General features: G+C 40.8%; 1 protein-coding gene across 2 annotated transcripts in view; it reads right to left on the reverse strand.

The window, feature by feature from the left end:
• Nucleotides 1-3,816: 3,816 nt before the first annotated feature.
• The window catches only part of SLC7A14 (solute carrier family 7 member 14), a 139,800-nt gene continuing 121,948 nt past the window's right edge, over nt 3,817-21,668 (reverse strand). For both annotated transcript variants that reach the window (XM_056110619.1, XM_056110620.1), the window contains exons 6-8: nt 21,380-21,588; nt 19,497-20,371; nt 3,817-4,719 (exon numbers count right to left, since the gene is read on the reverse strand). In XM_056110619.1, the coding sequence (XP_055966594.1) occupies nt 4,397-4,719; nt 19,497-20,371; nt 21,380-21,588 (1,407 nt within the window). In that variant the 3' untranslated portion in view covers nt 3,817-4,396. The remainder of the gene's footprint in view (nt 4,720-19,496; nt 20,372-21,379; nt 21,589-21,668) is intronic.

Consider the following 21,668-nt stretch of genomic DNA (forward strand, 5'->3'; position numbering starts at 1 on the left):
TGCAAAGTTTATAAGCCTGATTGACCCATAGATTCCAGAGGATAGATCATTAATGTCAACAATATTTCCCTTTTTATAAAGATCATCATAGTGTAGATGTTTGATTTGTAATTAAGAAATAGAATTGGATATTGAACATAAGCTAGTTTTATCATTACTTTTCCTATGTCAAAGTGGTCTTTGCTCTCAAGTCAAGTAAAATCTTGAATTGAAATTTTTCTATTTAGATTAGATATAAAAAGTTGTTATATTTGGTTATTTAAGCTTATTGTTGAAAGCATTATAGTGTCTACAAATAATTTTAGATTGTATCTTGACACATTAAATATACTTCTCCTAGGTTAGTGATGGAATCAAATGTAAGATTCAGAGGAGGAATCATATATTGCATAAAGTCCAAATATTTCATTTTTAATCTGATAAATTAATTTGGAACATGTATGTGATTTTTTACCTTCTTCCACAGACAAATGGAGCCATCCGCCGTCCCACCTTCTTCAGTTCCAGCCTTCCATGGTTCTTACCTTTATCAGTTCCCTGGTGCCTCCTCATTCATGGGGAGCAAGCCAGCTTAGTTTTACATTCAAGTGTTTTTGTGTGTGTGTGTGTGTGTGTGTGTGTGTGTGTGTGTGTGAGAGAGAGAGAGAGAGAGAGAGAGAGAGAAAGAGAGTGAGAGTCCCCTAACCTATTTTCTCAACATTGTTTGTTACAGTTTCACATATAGAACATGTGCAGATGACAAACTCCAGTCAAACTAGCTTCCTGCTTTTCCTTGAAAGTACACTGCAAATGATTACTCAGAGCAGTTCTTAGCCATAGTCTACACCTTACTCATGTTGACTTTCACTTTGCCTTTCTTCAATTTCTACACGACAAAATTCTACTCTTTTTGCTAGTCTTAACACAAGGGCTGTAATCTATTTTTATGTCATTCCAGTGGAAACAGACCTTTTTCACATCGAATTCCCATAATGCACTATCACTATCTTATCATGTCACTTTCACTATTGTTATTCGCATATTCTATTTCTTTCTTATGCTATAGCATATAAGAGACATTTCCACAAAAATTGTTAAATGACTGATATTTCATTTACTATCATCCATCCATCCATCCATCCATCCATCCATCTGTTAGATATTTATTGAACATACACAATATTCCAGGCAAATATAGTAGCTTGTCAAATCTACACTTGAAGTCTGTCTGTACAATCATTTCTGTTATTGAAATCCTTGCCCTCATGTGTAAACATTTTTTTCTTAGCATGAAGGAGTACATCTTTCTGTCATTATTACCAATTCTATTATTTTTAAAGTTGCTCCTATGCTAGCAAAGTTAGCAATGCAAAAGATTTGCAATGTAAACATACTTTCAACGTTGTCTTGTCCTTCCTATTTACATTTCCTTCAAGATTCTCATTCTCATTTTCATTTTGGTATCTTAATGGCCACTTGGAACCCATCTGATATTAAAAAGTCGAGTACAGTCTTAGAATTGAGGCAACAGACTCTAAATCATTAATCCACAAAATGGAAACTTGCAGGAAGAGCTCTTACTGTAGAGAAGTCAATGAAAGGTAAGTCTTTTGGACTCCATATACTAAATTTCACCTTCTTTATGAGGTGCTCTTACTTTCATTGTGACTTCACAAATGTGTTCTTAAGAAAACAATTAGAAAACACAAATGCAGTCATTCCAGTGATTGTATTATGTAGTACTATGAAATATCAGATTATTTTATAGAGATTGGGGTACTAGTCACATGTCAATTTGCCTGTAGAAACTTTCCCCACCTATTGATTGTTTTAAAAATGAAAATTGCTAGGTAGATGTCTTACCAACTTTGTAAAAATAAGGACGCATACACACGACTGTTTGGGAAAAATGACTCCTAAAAACTGGTTCACAGAACCTTTTTGAAACCAGATTCTTGAAATCAGCAAAGTACTTACTGAAGAACTCTACAGAAACTTCATATATCTGACCTACTACAGTTACTTTAATACCTAAACCTCTCTGGTGTAAGGAATTTCTTTCATCCATGTGAGGATTTTATTATTTGCACTCATAGTTATCTTTTAATTTCTTCTGTGAATACATTCTCACTCCATCTATCATAAATTTAAGATTGTCTATAAGTTGGGCAGATTTGCTCAGTTGTAAATCTAGTTCAAAACTTCATTTTAGTAAACATTTCTGATAATTACTTAACATGAATCCTCAAGGGTGCATTTCACAGACCATGCACTCTATGGTTAAGTTTAGAAAAGAGAATGCATGGTTTTGTTACATTAAATGACAATGTGATCCTAGAAAATCATAGTTCTATATAAATAAAAACCACTTTATTACATGAAATGACAAAGTAATCCTCGAAAAATCGTAGTTCAAATAAATACACAAGAGGAATGAAAAGAAGTTCTAGAAAACCGTAGATGTTTGAATTTAATGGCATATGTTGGCTATGAATGTGATATGCAATTTATTTGAAAGCAGATTAAAATATTAGAATAAGTTAATTTTAAATTATTTAATTACTAGGCTAAAGCCCAGAAAAATCAGTTACAAGGACTTACCAGGTTTTGTGGCTTTATCTACATGTATCAGATTGTAAGTCCTGATCATTCTGTGGGCTGTGAACTCCCTAGTCAGATGTTACACTTCTTTGCATTCCTAAAACTGAACACTTGTTACATTTCTAACCAGTATACACTGTGTGAAATAAATACAATTTTGCCTCTTTCCCATAATCCTAAAACATGTCAAGATGGTGCAAAATTTAATCATCAAGAAAGAGTAGATCTAAGCATGGGCCAATATAATCTGGAAAACTTTTGGCATGATGCTAAATCCAGGAGAAAAAGAAAGAACCAGGGATTTGTCATTTTGCTTCCATTTCACGACATGCTCACAAGGATTTTAGTTTGATCCAAATTTCACCTTCACAATATGTATGTCCATCTTAATGCCATCGTTGGAATCCCTGGCACCCAAGAGTAGAATTTATAGACCAGTTTTGTTTTTGCATTTTGCCTGTTGCAAGTGTTCTCATTTACTTTTTTTTTTTCTGATGTTCCTTTAGGGATTGATGCTAGTTCTGAGACAAATTTAGACCTCACTAGGTAGACAATACTCTGGGATTTGGTGAAGCTGCTCTGGAAAATAATTAACAGAAAAAAAAGCGACATGTCTAAAAGTGAGCCACTCCACAGGAGAAAGGTTCAGCAATGAAACGTGAGCTCATGGAATTCAATGACCTAAGTAGCTGTACCTCAGCACTTTTGTTTCTAAGTAGTGTCCATCAACCAAGTGATTGTACACCACAAAAGATGACAGAATTTATCTAGAAATCTGAAGTAGAATTTGCAATGTGACCTCAGTGGCTGGATCTCTTCTTGTAAAGATTTTTTCATCTTACCGTGAAACAAATGGCCTACTTCTTTGAGACATACTAATACCATGAGCTCATGCTTCAACCTTGTCCCTTATCAACCTATCAGCAGGAGCGTTCAATCTGGTAGAAGAGAAGGCATGACAGAGAGTTATTTTCTGCTTGTATCCTTTTGGCCTTCTTTGCAAGAGATGGGTATTCCTTTTTGCCACCTGGGCATTTAAGTGAGCATTGGTGGTGTTTCTTACCACATTATTAGGTCAGCATGCCTCCTTTCTGATGAATCTAAAAAACTCAAGGAACTGATCTCAGAATCCCTGACCTTTGCTGTATCCTGAAGTTAGGGTTTAGAGAGAGACTTGCTGAATAAAAACAACACCACCACCAACAAAAAACCCATGTGTATTCTTGTTTTTTTTTTTTCCCTGTGAGAAAAAAAATTGATTTCTGTGAGATTTTTGGGACACAGCGCTGCTTTCTGAGGAATTTCCAATTCCCACCTGTCCATCCTGACCGTGGGAGCCCAGCCTGCTGAGATCAGAGCTTAACCCCTGTGGTCTCTGGGATGGATCTCTGCTGCCTTGCCCACAACCACCTGCTTTGGCACATCTCCAGGAGGAACTGTAATTTTAATGTGGTCCAGCAAGTTTGCCCCTTGTCTCTTGGGGATCTCAAAAAGAAGCAAAAAGATTTAACCAGCACAGAAAAAGGCTACCAGACAGTTGTTGCTCTCATCTTTGGTGGTTGTACCCAAGATAGAATGTTTTGTACCCTCTGCTTAATTCTTTTTAGAAGGGGGCCAGGTAGAGGACCCAGATGAAACCCTTCCACACACTACCCTGAAGAACAAAAGGAGCAAGTGGCAGGTTAGATCTGGAAATTGACTTTGGGAAAGGCAGAATTTTTGAAAGGAAAGCCAAAACATGTTTTCACCTCCTAGCCCACAGGTTAAATTACTGAAAAGAAATCACCATTTCTACATACTTCTTTTGTGGGTGCTCTTACTCCGGAGAGTAATCTAACTCATCGTTTGCAATCAGGGCCTCCGAGTTCTGTTTGTGTTTGCTTTTGCTCTTTGCTTTGCTACTTGTCCGGGTGTTTGCCTTTGCATCTGACATCTGTTGGTAATAGAAGCCTTTGTCCTCGGAAGGCCCGCCCCAGTTCTCCTGGCTCTCATGCTCAGTGGCGTAGGAGAAACCCTCTTCCACCGAGAAAGGGTCATCCACATCGTAGCGTTGGTACATGCTTTGGTGTAGGGCCTCTTCCCGGGCGCTGATTTCTAGGGTGCTGTTCCAGATGCCATAGCCAAAATAGATGAGCATACCTGTGGGCGGGGGAGGAGGAGGACAGAACAGGTAAATAAGCAAATGCTTTGGGTCTCAGGAGGCTAGTGGAGAGAACGTTCTCAATAGTGAAAGCTGAGTTGCTTGGGGATGTGTTTTCTTTGGTCTGTACAGTGTTGTGAAAAGACTTGAATTAGATGCCATTGACAAATTGAGAGATCTTGTGCTGAGCAAGATCTTGTGCTTTCCAACAGAAGAGAGAAGGTTTGAGGACAATGCATCTGCTATCCTACCTGGCAACTTTTGGCCGGAGGTAGAATTAGCTGCTTCATAAAACAGAATAGGGTGAGCTCTCGAGGTTAACTCAGCCCCTACCTTCCCCATAACATCTAGTTCATTACACTCAAGTTAGGATTTACATTTTCTACCCTGGGTTAAGCATATATGAATCAGCAACATTGCATTCCCTGATCTTTTCTTTTTCTTTTTTTCCTGATCTTTTCATAACATCTTATTCTCTAAAGTTTCCACTGGGGAAATCATCTTTCATTCTACCCTTAGCAATCTACATTTATTACTCTATAAATTGCTTGTCATTTTTCATTTTCCCAAAGAATAATATATGATTATTACCCAGATCTGTCCACTCACCCCTATGGTTCTCAGAGTATCTGGTGCATACCACCAATATCATCTTTAGAATATTTGTTGTGTCATTATCTATACAAGGTGCTTCTCTTTTACATACTCTGCGGAAAGCTGACTGTTGAATGAACGGATGGAAATTCAGAGAGAGAGAGAGAGAGAGAGAGAGAGAGAGAGAGAGAAGGAGAGAAGTGACTGGTGCCTGTCAGAGGCAGGTGGGGGGAGGGGAGGGGAACTGGGGACATTGGTGGTGGGAAATGTGCATGGGTGAAGGGATGGGTGTCGGAACATTATAAAACTGAAACCTAATCATGAACAGCCTTGTAACTGTGTATCTCACTGTGATCTAACAACAAAATGAAATAAACCTATTTATATGGGTAAATGTTTTGGTTTTGCCATAATTTTAAAAAAGAATATAAAGAAATAATTTGAGAACCCCATTTTTGACCTCAAAAAGCTCAAAAGGGTTCTCAGCCTGGGAAACTGAGAATCAGGGCTTTGGGAGAACAAAAGGCATGCTAGTTAAGACTACGAGTTCTGAGATCAAATCCAACTTCCCTCACGCTCAGCTGTGGAATCTCTGGGCCTGTTATCTACCTTCTCTGTGGCTCAGTTTTATTTTTCTTGAAAACCATGTGAGCTAGCATACCTATGGTGTGGCTACTGTGAAGGTGCCATCAGGTAAGGGGTGGATCTCAGTCCTGGTCGCTTCTGATATTACTTGGGACAGCAGAAAGAGGATTTAAACCATCCTGACACTGGAGTTCCTGCCTGGAAATTCTGATAAAATTGGCCTGTGATATGCCCTTGGTGTTGGATGTCGAAGTTCTGCAGGTGGTCTAATAGTCAGGCAAGGGTGGAGAAAGTTCCCAGTGAACATATTCTCTCCCAACTCCAGCTAGATTATGGCCGAGCCCTTGGAGGCACTCAGTGATGCAACCTCCCTTCAGGTCCTGACTGACTCTTCCGTGTAGCACTAGTACTTTTGATTTTGCTAACACTGTCAAGCATTTGCTTAGAATAACAGTCTTCAATATTTTCACACCTTCAGACTGGCGCTGGTCTGAACCCTGGTCCATGGACTAGCAGTTATAACTATTGTAGTAGACCAGTGGTTTACAGCCTTTCTAGACCCATGGACCACGACTGGTCCATTGACCAGCAGCTGAAGACCACTGTCTAGAGCAGTGAGGTCCAAGATTGTTTTCTGTGCCGGTGTTTGAGAAATCCTGCTGTCTTTTGAGTATGAAGTGATCTTTCAAAGCCTAGAGCTCTCCCTTATTGTCTCAGATGGCATCTCTGTCTTCTCCTGCTTTCCCCCAGTGAAATCAATTTTCCAGGAGCCAACGTCAGCAGAGGTTTATCATCTTAATTAATAAAAAAATCCTGGAATTAATCACTTGCAAATGTAACTATTGCATCTCAAACAGTGACTTTAGTTTTCTGGTGTGTCTCTTTTTTGTCTGGACTGGGGGTGGCAAGGGAGAAAGTTATTATCCTTGTAAAGAACAAGGCATCAAATGAAGGCCTCTTTTAAAAGGATTGGAATGCCAGTTCTTGGAGAATGATTCTAATGTGTGAGATCTCAGAATGATTTAAGGAAACCAAGGCACACCCTGCTTCTTCTTCTTTTTCTTTTTTACAAATCACCGTGAGATACAGTTACAGACTTACAAACTTTCATGATTACATTTCAGTCATACAATGACCGAGTACCCATCCCTCCATCAGTGCCCATTCTCCACCACCAATGTTCCCAGTATCTGTCCCCACACTCCGATCCCCTCTCCTTCCCCCTCCCCTGCCTCTGTGGTAGGCACATTCCCTCTTACTCTCTCTCTCTCTCTCCTTCTGGGTGTTATGGTTTGCAACACAGGTACTAAGTGGCCACATGTTTGGTTCATTGCCTACTTTCACACATCTCCCATCCCGAGCAAGCCCTCTAAGCATCATTACTTAGTGATCCCTTCTCTATCCCAGCACTTGAGGACAGTTTCCAAGACATAAAATGACTGCTCTCATTTGTGGAATATAAAGAATATAACGGGAGACTAACACCCAAATATAGTAGAGATCAGGGAGATAAGGGCCAGGAGGATCACAGCCTTCATTTTGATCGTTTTGCTTTTTAAAAAATATTTCTCCTATTTCTCCTAAGCACCCAGGCAAGCACTTACCTCTTCTGCTCTTCTCTCTCTATTGTATTTATCTCTCTCTGATCCCCTTTTCAAGACCATTTGTAAGCAAGTTAATTCCCATTTATAAGCAAGTTCATCCCTTATTGAACATAACGGCGTTCCCCACGCCCCCTTTTTTCAACTTGCCTCTAAATTCCTCTTCTCTGCCTCTGCCCGAACCCATGGCCCATGGTTCTGGTCCATGGGTATAGAAAGCTGAAGCATTGGCTTGACATTTATTATGACACACTATCTCCTACCCCCATCAGGTATTGAAGAATGTTGATTTATATTGATGGGAATTGGCATGATTCCTCATAGACTCAGAAAGTTCAAGCTGGAAAAGTCTAAAGATCCTCCATCTATCTGAGTGTGTTGTCTTATAGAAGAAAAACCAGAAAAAATGGAGCCACTTGCTCTGACTGAGAGAAGCAAAAGCAGCATCCCATTGGGATGGAGAAAAGGGTCCGAGTATCACATACATTCTTCACGCTTCCTCTATACCCCACCCCAAGCCAATTTCTAGACCTTGTTTTTTGTAGTAAATATTCAGGAAGAGGTTAGACATACACTTGAGAAAGTTGCTCCCAGGGATACCTGCCACATAAACATTCATGGGCCTTTTAACATTGACTTTGAGCTATCTAGAGTTACAAAGAGATGTCATCTGGTTTTCAAAAACTACACTGCAAGTACGAATGTTGTACACCAAGAGGTGACAGTGCCCAATGCAATACAGAGTCTGCAAAGGCAAAGGCATAGGCATTGTCCTGGCTCCTGGGAATTCTGTCCATGCTAGTCATTCAGCAAAGTACTGTGAGGCAGAGAAGGGGTGAAGAATGTAGTGGGGGCAGCAGGAACAGAAAGAGGATGGGAGGAGAGGAGAGAGAGAGAGAGAAAGAGAGAGATGTACTACCATCTGTCACGAATAAACAAGGCCTTTGTGTAGGAGCAGTAAACAGAGCTGCTAAAAGCCTCCTGTGTAGAAACAGGGTGTTTTGTTTCTGCTGCTTTTTTCATTTGGCTGAGCGAACCACGCATGAGGTAGTTTCTAAAATATCTGTGGGGATTCTGGGAATCCTGAATCATCTAAACTAAACTTCACCCAACACCTTGGGGTACTGAGGTCCTATAATGAGGGACTGAAACACATGTGCCCCCAAAGAGCAAGGGATATTATACAGTATGACCTTGTTTAGAGACCTAGAAGGTGTGTGTGTGTGTGTGTGTGTGTGTGTAAGAGAGAGAGAGAGAGAGACAGAGAGAGAGACAGAGAGAGAGAGACAGAGAGAGACAGACAAAGACAGATATTCTGTGCTCTGTTTCATGGACAGGAGACTGGAGCTCAGGATAAAAGAATGACAATCTGCAGAAACACTATTAAAGGTTGGACTATGAACCTCACTGAACTCTCTGTGCCAGAATCCATGTTATTTCCCCAAGTTACCCAGGGTGGATATGAGCTAAAGGCCAAGTGAAAACAATTTTGCTTTATTTTGAGGAATTTTAGTTATCCTTTTCTCTTTTTCTTTTCTCTTTTTTTGCTGGGGGGGGGGGGTGAGGGAAGAGGGGGTTGCCACACCCAATGATGCCAGTGCTTGCTCCTGGCTCTGCACTCAGGAACTTATTGTTGGTAGTGCTCAGGGGACCATATTGAATGCTGGGGATCAAACCAGATTGGCTGTGTGCAAGGCCGCTGTACTATCGTTCTGGTCCCAAGATTAGTGGAGAAATTAGCACAGTGAACCCCCGTACAAGTCACCACTTTCCCTTGCATGCTTTCCTGAGACCCTCCTCTATAGATGATTTCATAACTAATTTCTTTTATAATCTTTCATCTGTAAATATTTCAGTAGGTATCTCTAAAATAGACTTTTTAAAAACATAATTTAGGGGTTGGAGAGATTGTGCAGTGGGTAGGATATTTATCTTGCATTATCAATCCGTGTTTCGGTGTTTATCGATAAATTGGTGTTTATCAATCCCCCTCACACCACATAGCACCCCCCCCCCAGCCCCTCCAGGAGTTATTCCTGAGCACAGAGTCAGCAGTAAGCTCTGAGCACTGCTGGTGTGCTTTGAAAACAAAACAGAACCCCTAATATAAAAATATTCTCACAAAATTATCACATTTTAGAAACTACTAATAATTCTTTAATAGTATCTGAGAGCTACAGAGAAATTAAAGGTCAAGGAATTAAAAATTTCCCAAATCATCACACATGTGGGTAAACATCGCATTATGAAAATATGTTCTTATTCCAATGATGCCCTAGTTCAAACTAGTTTTTGGGAATTGACATTTAAGTTGTCACTGCGACTGACATCGTGTTCTTGTATAAACTCTTACAGATGGCAACGTTTTAATTTTTGAGAGTGAATTGTTTTGGGCTTTAGTCAGAAGCCATTTGGAAATAAGCCTCAAGACCTCAAGGTCATTGATAATATTACTTTTCTATTTGCATATTAAATTCTGTTGCTCCTTGAAAACTTGAGTTTATGGCTTTGTAAGTTGCACTCTTTTTTTGTTTGTTTGTTTTTTGTATCATACCCTGGTGTGCTCAGGGCTTACTCCTGTCTCTCTGCTCAGGACTCACTCCTGGTGGTGCTTAGGGGACCAGATAAGGTACTAGGGATTGAACCCAGGTCAGTGTTCAATGCAAGCTATCACTCTGCCCTCTCTTACACATTATATATTTGTGGCAAAATGACAAAAAGGCAGGAGGGAATCACATTTTGTGCTTCTGCAGAGGTTCCTGCTGGACTGGAAGTGGCTTTCAGTGGACAGGTATTGCTGGGATGGGTACCCAGAGCAGGTATGATCTAGTGGCAGGCACAGGGCGTCTTGATATATTTTTTTTTTTATGAAGGCCACACCTGTTGGTTTTGTGTGGCCTGGGACCTCTCTTGACAATGCTTGGACCGGTGGAGCAGATCAAATCAGGGCCCCTTTCAGTATTTGAACGACAACCTGGATGTTCTGGCTATGTGGGATACAGTCAGTCCTGGTGGAAGGTAATGGCAGTGAGTATCTGGAGAGAGACCTCAGGATTGAGTGCTGCTTTGCATGCAGGAGGCCCGGGTTCAACCCCCCAGTATTGCATCGTCTCCTGAGTCTCCAGGCATAACCCTTGACCACTGAGCCAGGAGTAGTCCCTGAGCACAGGTGGTGTGGTCCCAACCCCACACCAAAATGAAATAAAGTTATTTATGATTTTCAGGAAGAAAAGGCAAGAAAAACAAAGGTAGTGGCAATGAGTGCCATGAAAGGCTATGTACAGTAAAGGGGAAAAATCCAAATGCTTCTCTTCCAGACAGAAGTTCCCTGACACAACATGCTTATTAGAGATTCCCTCAAGATGAAGAATTCTGCTGTCAGCAGTCAAAAGGGATTTCTTTACCTGATAGAACACTTTATCTTGAAGCCCTCTATAACAAAGCATTTTTATTCCAGAGAAGTTAAGAATTGGGCAGTAAGAAACCCGGGCTAGCAATGGCGCTGGACTTCATCTCTAACTGGGCTGCTGTCTGACCCTCTAGGGAAGGTTAGGTATGCCAACTCCGCCTTCACTTGCTGGGGCACCTCTACATCAGCTGACCAACACCTACTTGTGTTGATCCATCCTGTGTACGTTAAGCAAATGATTTCCAATGTATCACTGGAAGCAGAAGGAGTGGGGTGGGACTCTTGGATCCTAGGAAAGAAAATCCGGGACAAAAACTCAACTCTGAAGAGAGACTAAATGACCCAGAGGTAGATCCTGATTGCAACGTTCCAACCATGTGGGCATGGAAAGGTTGAGAAGAAGGACCTTGATTTCTCTAGTCCTTGGGGGAATTTTCTGGCCTCAGAGGGCAGCTTCATGCTCAGAGAAGGGAGGTGGATACCTGACCTCAGGCTGGGTGGAGTTGTACCTTCCTGGGGTGCACTTTCCAGCAGGAAGTCCTGCCCACTGCAGATAACTGAGCCACTTTGTTATGCCCAGAGACTTTTATTTTCACTACGCTGGGATCAACTTTCCAAAACAGACATTTGCCAGTTGCAGAAATGAAGATCAGAAGGCAGTGAGGAGGTCTTTTCTCCACCCACTGCAATCCATACCAACTCCCACTCTTCCTGACTATTTAAAAGAACACCACCAAAATCCCTGTTGGTTGTAATAACAATAAGGTTTATGTAAAATGGCGTGGCAGGAAGAGCAGGATTAGGAGGGAACAGAGGCAGGGGAGGCTCTCTCCTTGACCCAGCAACCGAGTTAACACAAGGGAGATTTATGCCTCAATTTTCCATCTGCAAAATGGTGCTAGGTATTTTTCTTTTTTAGTGGTATAATGGCTGCTAGACAGAATGAGATCTTGTTAGAGAACATCAAAGAAACCAATAATCCAAGCCAAGTGAACCAAGTCGGGGAATGAAAGACAAATTCTGTGTCGTTCCACTCAGATGTGGAATCTAAATTAAAGCAAACTCAGAAACACATACAAATTATTTTTAGACTCAGAAGTGTAAGCTGGTTACTTAAGGGTAAGGAAAAAGGTTCAGTGAAGTTCATGCCCAATTCAATCAGCCTAATCAGTGGCTGAATAAGTAGCAATATTCCTACATTAAAAAATGTAGGAGAATTAAAAAAAAAGAAAAAAAGATTAGAGAGAATCAATCTGATAATAGTGAATGATACTTAGTTTTGGTACTGGATATGGTGAGGTATATATGCACGTATATATGTCGATGTACATACATAATGATGAATGAAGTTGTACCTCTGAAGTTTATATTTAAAACTAATGTTAAATAAATAAAAACCAATTAAAAAAAGAATTCAGTAATCCAAGGTAGCAATCCCACTTCCAAACCCTAGTGAAATGTCCATGTGTCCTCCCACAGTATGTGCCAGAATGTTCTAAGTTGCTCGAATTGTAACAACCTCAATCTAGAAACAGTTAAATGCTCATGGGCACGACGGTGGATAGGTTCATTGAAGCAGTTCAAGGCGACTAGATCCTAGAGAAAATGAACAAAGTGGAACCGCAAGAAAAACTTGGATTAATCTGCAATTCAAGTTGAGGGAAAGGATCCCAAAAAGTTCAGGGTTGTTGAAGCCTTCAAGTCTGTCGCAGGTATCTACTGCAGGACCCTTGTCAGCACTTTCCACATGAGATGGTTCCCTTTCTTTCTATCATCTAAAAGGGGAGTCATCATCCAACTATGGGTACAGAGTTGTGCCCCCCTGATCCCCACGAACCCTCCTCTGTCCAGCACAGCCCTGCCTCCAGCAGGCAGCATCGACTCTGTGTAGTCACACCCAAGCTGCTTCCTGCTTGGAATGGCGCTGGTCCTGCTGCCATCCTCATCACAGCTATTATGCCTTTGCTTATTCTTTTGAGCATGACTTTGAGGTTGAAGAATCCAATTGTTTTCTCCCCTTTCTACAAAGAACATTTCAAATCTATCTATGGGACATGCTCTATCAGGACCTGACACAGTTTCTTTTTTCTCTCTTCCTTAACAAGGTGCTGCTTTGAATTAGTTTCTAGCAAGATTTCAGGTGAAGAGTGTAAGGTGTGCCTTCTCTTTGGAATGCTTATGTTTTCATGCAGAATTTATGAGGCCCAGCGTCCACATCGATTTCCGCATTCAAAATTTATAGGCAAGAACTTGTTTTCTCAGAGGGATTGGGAAAATTCCCATGGGATATTTGCCAGCCTCGAGGAGAAGAGGGCAGAAGTGATCTAACCGGTGATTAATTTCTAATAAGGGCCAAGAAAGAACAGTAATATTGAGAGATGTCCTGGAAAATACCACTATTGAGTCTTTTCATTTGTCCCTTCTAGTTTCATATTCCCAGAGACTCTGCCCAACCCCTGGAGACATGCTTTTATGAAAACTGCATAAGCTAAGATTTAGCAAAAGAATGTGAAGGAGGCTTTGTGCTCATTTTTCGTTGATTTTATTCAACATTTGCTATTTGTATTATTTCTCTTGTCTGAAAGAAAAGAAACAAGTGCTGGGTAATCTTGTTGGGACTTGTGCCTTGTGACTCTGAATCCTGTTCCTCTGAAGGTCAAAAGCTTAGCAAAACATTGTTACAAAAATGCTGCAATTAAGATTCACTTCAAGAAGATTGGGTAAAAATATGAGTCTAAGAAGATTACCAAGGTATGACTCAGCCTCACCATGTAAATCTTCTTTTCAAAAAGTAGCTGATGTTTCATAAGAAGCTCCATTTAAAAATATCTCTACTGTTCTTCCCAGGAAAGCTATACTATGAATAGGAACGTTAAGAAGAAAAATCTGACATTTGTGTGGGTAAGAAGTTTAGAAATGAGGTATTTATTTACTCTATAAGGTAATTAGAGATTTATAAACCAACTTGGGTTGTGATATAACTATTCTACATATGCAAACATTTGTTTTGAAAAGACCCCGACCCCCCAATAACTAAAATATCTCACTAGATAATATCTTAAAATGTCTCACTAGATAATATCTTCTTATTGTTCTCTCTGGATCGGTAGCTTCCAAACTTAAGCAAGCCTCAAAATTACCCGGCACACTTATCAAACCCTATATTGCCCTCCAAGATTATGATGTGGAGTCTGGAATGAGGTCCAAAGCTACACATTTCTAATTAGTTCCCGTGTGATATCTATACTGCTGATCTGGGACCACACTTTGAGAACCACTGCTCTATAATCACTGTAAATCTGGCTGGGCATTAGAATTACAAAGAACTCTAAAAAATTCTTCCTGCTTGGCCAAATTAGGCAGAATCAGAAAATCAAATCTCTGTTGGGTGAGTTCTGGGCATAGGATTAGGAATCTAAGGCAACTCAGGTGGTTCTGATGAGCAGACGAGACTGAGAATCTGTGTTCTAGAAGAAATCTAGATGTGAATTTGAAGGGGCTAGTTTTCAAAGATCACAATGGCCAAGCGGCAGCATGCAGTACAGGGTATTGTGCTTTCTGTGTGGCCAGCCTCGGGCTGCAGAAGAGCATCCTCCAGACCAGGGAGTAGCAGTTTCTGGAAGGTGTTTGAAGTCTGTGCTATCAACAGGTTACAAAAGACGCTTTGGGAATTTTCTCCTGCCTGATAACTGGGAGGGTAGCCTGACTCCGAATAGGTTCACATTGTTCTAGGACAAGTGATAGCTAGGTTGACAGACAATGAATCATTTTAGATTTTAAAAAGAAAACAGAAAAGAAACATTCCGTATTGTTGTCCTCAATATTTTCTTACTTACTTCCCCAGCGCCAACCAGAATGAGGGTAATTGAATTTTCTGCATTTGCACATATAAGTAAATTGAGGCTCCAAACTGTTAAGGCAACTTCCCAAGTTTGAAAGGCAAGGTGTGGAGGTCAGGGAGTGGTTAGATGTGTGATTTGTGGCTGGGGCTGTTTGACTTCAAGGGTGAGCCAGGACTTCTGCCACTCTACCACATTTGCAAGATGCTTTGAGTGCTCCAGAAACAACAGGCAGCATGTAAGGCAGCCCATGTAAAACAGGCCTGTGTAATTTGTAGAATCCTGTGTAAAATGAAATCATGAAGTGTCTAGTTAAAGATCTCTTAAGAATTCAAGAAGATCCTCCCAACACCCTTTATTTGGTGCTCCCTTCTCTTTCTGAGCTGCCTTTTCCCCTAGCATGTGTGGCTGACCTCCAAGCCATGGAGCAAAATTCCTGGTACTAATCTCGGCCATTCTTGGGTGTTAGTCTCCTATTTTTTCCTTTATGTTCCCCAGAAGAATGCAATCTTTCTATGTTGATCATTGTATAATTGAAACCCAAGCACAAAATTTGTAAGTCTACAACTGTACCTCATGGTGTCTCACTAATAAAAATTTAAAAAAAAGATGGTGTCAGGGTAGCACAATAAATGGAAATATTAAAGTTAAAAAAAATTCAAGAAGATAGCAGCAGCGCTTTATTTTATTTTATTTTATTATTTTTTTTTTGCCCTTTTTTGGGTCACACCTGGCGATGCTCAGGGGTTACTCCTGGCTTTGCACTCAGGAATCACTCCTGGCAGTGCTCAGGGGACCATACGGGATGCTGGGAATTGAACCTGGGTCGGCCGCGTGCAAGGCAAACGCCTTATGCACTGTGCTATTGCACCAGCCCCAACAGCAGCGATTTAAACTACGAACAAAACCTTGTGTTTCTGCACAGGTTGTAGGTCTAGGAAGTCAGTCAGCTTTGATGCTAAGTTGCTCTTCACAATCTAGGAATCAAACATTCTGATCAATGAAGAAGATCTGGGGTCCTAGGAGCTGGCTCAGTACTCAAGCATCTGCCTTCTAGCATGATTCCTCAAGTCTGACCCTCAGCACTGCCCACATGCCAAATGCAATCCAGGAGGCACTGCCCCGGAGACACAAAAGACTGTCAGACCCCTAGTCACCGCAGTGACAATGACAATGTCAACAACAGAAGGAAATAAAAGGAGAATAAAAAAGAAATAAATTATGCTCAGAGGTACCCTTGTAGGAGAATTAGCACCAGAGTTGAACATGGGATTGTAAAAATAGCAGAGAAAAAAATCTATGCTCATAAAGAATACAAAGGTAAATTTTACCTACTGTGATATGACTGTCAGAACATAGCTCTGGGAGTAACTATCCATTGTTTTTATAGACTTTGAATTTCTCAGGGTCAGTTTATTTATCTTTAAAAACAAGACTGGGAAGATTCGGGAAGTGGTAGATGAAGTTAGTGTGTCATAAATTTTATTAAGTTTTTCGTTCACACACCTTATTACTTTTTAAATGACAATCAATATATACATTTTTGGTGACTAGATAAGAGTTTTAAATGACTGCTAAATCTCATAGACAGGTTTATACAATTCCTTATTTTCTCCTCTTATTTGTTTTAAAATTTATTTTTACTTTTATTTTTTTCACTGTCTAGCTGTTGATTAGCAGTACTATAGAATTCTGAATTAGCTTCACATTGCTACAAATGTGCAATTTTCACTATCCCAGGCAGCAAAATTCAAAGGCCACCCAAAGGACCATTTCCCTTCCCTTCTGGTAGTCACTAAAGTTTCCACTGGATCTAGGAGATCATTTTGTTGTTTTAGTTGACAGTTCATTTGATTTAATAATTCATATTCCACATATGAATGACACTACTGTCTTTCACTTCCTTCCTTACTTCACTTAGCAGAATCACCTCAGATTTCATTCATTTTTGTCCCTAAGGGCATGAGTTTATCTTGTTCTGATGACAGAGTGCAGTGCCATTGCATTTATAGACTGCAGCGTCTTTATCCAGTCCTCTATAATAAGCATACATTTAGTGTGGTGACTGTGGCCATGAACTTCAGTTCTAGATGGTTCTGCAATATTTTAGCTATGTAATCCCAGCCAATGGTTTCAATTTCTTCATCTGTAAAATGGAGATTGTTGTCAGGATTAAGTAAGTGAAGCCCTGGGAATAATGGCTGATATGTTATATAGGTGAAAATTATTGCTGTGGGCCACATGAGACCTGTTTTAATACTAATGCTTTTTCTTTAATTTGCTACAATTCTAAAATTTGAAAATTTTACTAGATACGTGTATATATATTTTTCTAGTACATGTGAAAATGTATAAATACATAATCTCTTAGAAAGTTCATTTATGTATTCTCTGACAGCCCAAGTATTACCAGTGAATAGTTACCCCATTGTGGGAAGCATTGTACCAGCTAATACTCCAGGAATGAAAAAAATCTATGTGTATATATGTGTACATATGTCTAGGCCTTCATTAATTCCACAGATACCTGACTAAAATCTTTCTTCCTCCTTTAGTCACCACTATTATTGTAGAATCTTCCCGCTGGTTACCATATTCCAGTGGAAAAATGTTCAGAGCGGAACATGATTGCCACTCAATGCCTCTTTTGCAGACCACAACACCCAAAAGGAGAGAGAGAACAAAAGGGAATGCCCTGCCACAGAGGCAGGGTGGGATGGGGGAGATGGGGGTGGGAGGGATACTCGGATCCATGGTGGTGGAAAATGGGCACTGGTGGAGGGATGGGTACTTGATCATTGTATAATCGAAACCCAAGCACAAAAATTTGTAAATCTACAAGTGTACCTCATGATGTTCCACTAATAAAAATAAAAAATTAAAAAATAAATAAATAAAGTTTTCCTAATTAAAAAAATGTTCAGAGTGAAGATACTGTGAACAAATAATTTTATGGTTAAAATTTCATCAAGTCAGAGAGGGCCTATTAAAAAGTAGTGAAAATTGGGACAATATGTTAACTGGAAGGCAGAGAACTGCGGAAAGAAATAAAGAACTTGCTGGAAGATGTATTCCTTTTCCTCAGAGGACAGTTTTCCTATAGGTTCACTTCAAATTCCACCTTTTCAAATTCCTTCCCGGGTATTATGACAAGACGTTTTGGTTTTTCTCATCATTGAATGTATTTATAAAGCACCTAAAGCATTCCAGGCATAGACCATACAAGTTAAACGCCTGTTTATCTGTGTTCAAGAAGTGGGTGGACTGCTAATCCACCTGCCTCAGATTAGTTGATTTACCGCCTTTCATAAGACAGGTTTTCTTATTTTTTTTATCACTTTCCTATTTAAAATACATAAAGATCCTCTTTCACTTAGTATTTATTATCACAGAGCCCAAAGTTTACCAGTTGTATAGAGAACTACATTGATTAGTGACTACATTATATGCCCGAAACCCAATCATGAACAACTTTGTTACTGTCTATTTCACTGCAATTAAGTAAAAAAATAAAGTAAAATGAAATATTCATGACAAAAAATTAAAAATAACTCTTCACTTAAATACCCTCTTAAGTCATCACAAGCACCAACCCCAGCAACCTCATATACATCAGTACTTGTCAGCAAATATTTGCAAAACCATCGTGCAAATATAATGTAAATTGGTCACAAAGGAAAATTAGGGATCTTAGAAAATGTATGGTACATCTTGAAGGGAGTGATATTGAATTTAGCAAAAGACTCTAGACTCCTCAGAGAATCATATTAGCTATTAACCAAAGAGAAAACCTACAGAGGATGATGGCATGATATGTACTTTCCAAGAGAAGGATTGGAATATCAAATGTCAAGACAGACTTGGGTAAAAAACCAAACATTTAAGTATTTTACAAAAGCGGTATGAAGTGAGGGATGTTAAATGGTGCCGCAATGCAACTGTGTCAGAAAAAATTATGCTAAAAAATCCACACTTATTTCATACTCTGCTCATTAAAAAATATTAGGAACTTGGGATATCATTCCGTGGTGAAATATATGCTTTGTATGTGTGAAGCTTTGGGTTTAATTTCTGGCAACATGCACACAAACATATATATACACACATACGAAGGTGAAAATTAGGGGCATGGCCACTATTTAAAGAGTATAAGAATGTAAGATAAACAAAATTTCAAGATTAATTTTTAGTTTCTAAGATAGAAATCCGATAAAACTTCACCACTCTCACTTTTACTGTTATTTTTTCCTCTTATTTTCAGTCTGGATTTAGCTAATGTGAACTCCTTACCTATAAGAAGAGCATTCAGTAGTAATTTTTTTTCAAATAATTTTTTTATTTGATTTTTTGGGTCACACCTGGCGATGCACAGGGGTTACTCCTGGCTCTGCACTCAGGAATTACCCCTGGCGGTGCTCAGGGGACCATGTGGGATGCTGGGAATCGAACCTGGGTCGGCCGCATGCAAGGCAAATGCCCTACCCGCTGTGCTATTGCTCCAGCCCCTCAGTAGTAATTTAATGAAGTGGATTGATCAGCATCATTCTTCAGAACCAGTGTCGGCATCTCTAACAGGGAGAAAGAGCACCACGGACTGTATTGATTCTACTGCAGAAAGCAGCAGTTTATAGAATCGGTCAGCTTTCTCTCAGAATGGAGACGGCTGGACCAGCTAAAAGGTAATTTGGGGATAAGCCTGTAGAAGGCCTTTCCCAGGAACTCCCAAGGCTCCAAAGGAAGTCGCTTACCCACAAAGCACCAGACTGCAAACCGGATCCATGTGATGGTGGAGAGCTTTAGCATGAGATAGATGTTCACCAGCATGGCAAAGGCGGGCACGAAAGGGAGGCAGGGGGCCATGTAGGGCAGCTTCTTGGGGTTCTCTGGCTGCTGCAGGATCACAAACACCAGGGCGCTGATCAGCAGCACCATCAGAACAACCAGAAGGATGGCCCACCAGCTCTGCTTTGAGATGTAGTCGGAACCAAAGATGATGAAGGAGCAGAAGATGAACATGAGGATGAAGAGCAGGAGCACGCAGATGGTCACCGTGTGCCCAGTAGCAGCGGTGGGCCGGTCCATTTTGCCTGGAAGGCCCAGCCGGATCCTCATGGTGTAGTAACGGGGCCCAATCAACTTCTTTAACTTGATGAGATAGATGTTTTCCGATTCATCAGCTTCTATGCCTGTGGTCATGTCCACAGTGCCATAGTTGGGGTGATTGACATTGTAGGTGGACTTGTCTGACTTTCCTATGAGCATCTCGTTGTCTCCCAAGGATGGCAAGTTCTTGGCCCCACAGGTGTTGGTGGCTGGGCCAGAAAACTCTTCTTCACTCACAGGGGAACACACATCCTTTTCACAGTCAGCCAGAATGCCTTCCTTCTTCTTTGTGTGCTCCTCAGACAAGAACTTGACAAAACCATCAATGTCACTCTCTGGCTGGTATCGTAGGAGCAAGACACAGACAGAGACCAAGGTGTAAGCGAGGAGTGTGCCAATGGACATCATTTCTATGAGGTCTCTCAGGCTGACCAATAGTGACAGGAGAGCTGCCAGGAACCCTGACACAATGCAGGCCACCACAGGTGTTTCTGTGAAGGAGCTCACATGAGCCAGGAATCTGGAGAGAGGCCCGAGAAGAGCGTTCATTAACGGATTAGTTTCATAGCCCATCATCACCAGCCTCTTTTCCATCTGCCCATCTCTTTAGAACGCTCTGGGCTACACTAGCACGCGACAGGGACAAATGGAGGCATTACTGGTGCCCACTCAAGCAAATCGACGACTAATGGGAAGTTAAGTGATTTTAAGTTAAGTGATCTCTTTAGAAGTTCTGACCCACTGATAACTTTGGGGCATATTACAAGAAGGTATTGAAAACGATGACAGCTATTAACAGAGATAAAGTCTTAACTGGATCCCTCTGCACTTACGAGAACAACGTGGTGCTTGGTTCTCCACGGCTTACTCCTTACTTGTTGCACTGGAAGAATGCTTTCCATGCAAGCCTCTCAGAGAGTGTGCTGGGAACTCAGGTAAGGAGTTACCCACTGCAGTTTGGTAGGCAGCCACTCTCAGTCAAAGTAGGTGAGGACTGAAGGGTCAATCAGGTGACAGGGTTAAAATTTAAACACTAGGCTATATCAGGTTAAAATCCTAGCCTCCTTAGCAGTTAGGGAACTTGAGTCATTTTTTAAACCTATCTGAGAACACTCATCTAGAACCTTTAGGATACTGTGTACAAAATATACAATATAATTGCACAGATGCTTCCCAAATGGTAGCAACTGCAGTTACGATTATTAGACGTTATTTAGGTGAGTCTTATCTTCTCTGTGTAGCTTTGAACTTGATCTAATTCAGAGGAATTAAGGGGAGAAAGGCAGTTATGAACCCCAACGTGAGGGCAGGCCCAAAATGTCCTTCTTCTGGGTTCTTCCCTCTAGAGGTCACCAATTTGGCACCTACTGTCTTCATAAAGGTAGACACAATATCAAACAGGAGGGGAGGGAGCAATTTGAGGAACACGGCAGTGAGGGTCCTAGAGACAAACAGATCTGATTAAGGGCCTTTGCTCTTTTCAGATGCTCACACCAAAAGAAGGAGGCTGACCACAGTGAGTCCTTACCTGAAAAGAAGCCCATCACCAGCCATGGCGTAAATGACTCTTGGCATTGGAAAGAGGGAGCCCAGTAAGCTGACAGTCAGCCCTGCCACAGAACCAATGGCCACTACGAATTTTGCAGCATAGAAGCCATGGACCACAAACATCTCCATGAGTGGGGATTCCGTGTCAATCGCATAGTATGGCACCATTAGAGTGAGGATCATGCTCACCTGTTGAAACAAGAGTTAGGATCATGATCTGTTGAAGTCATCTAAGATCCCACTGGATGCCTCCTCCCAGGAGAGGAAAT

This window comes from Sorex fumeus, unplaced genomic scaffold (assembly GCF_029834395.1).
Source record: "Sorex fumeus unplaced genomic scaffold, SorFum_2.1 ptg000010l, whole genome shotgun sequence".
NCBI classification, from domain to species: Eukaryota; Metazoa; Chordata; class Mammalia; order Eulipotyphla; family Soricidae; genus Sorex; species Sorex fumeus.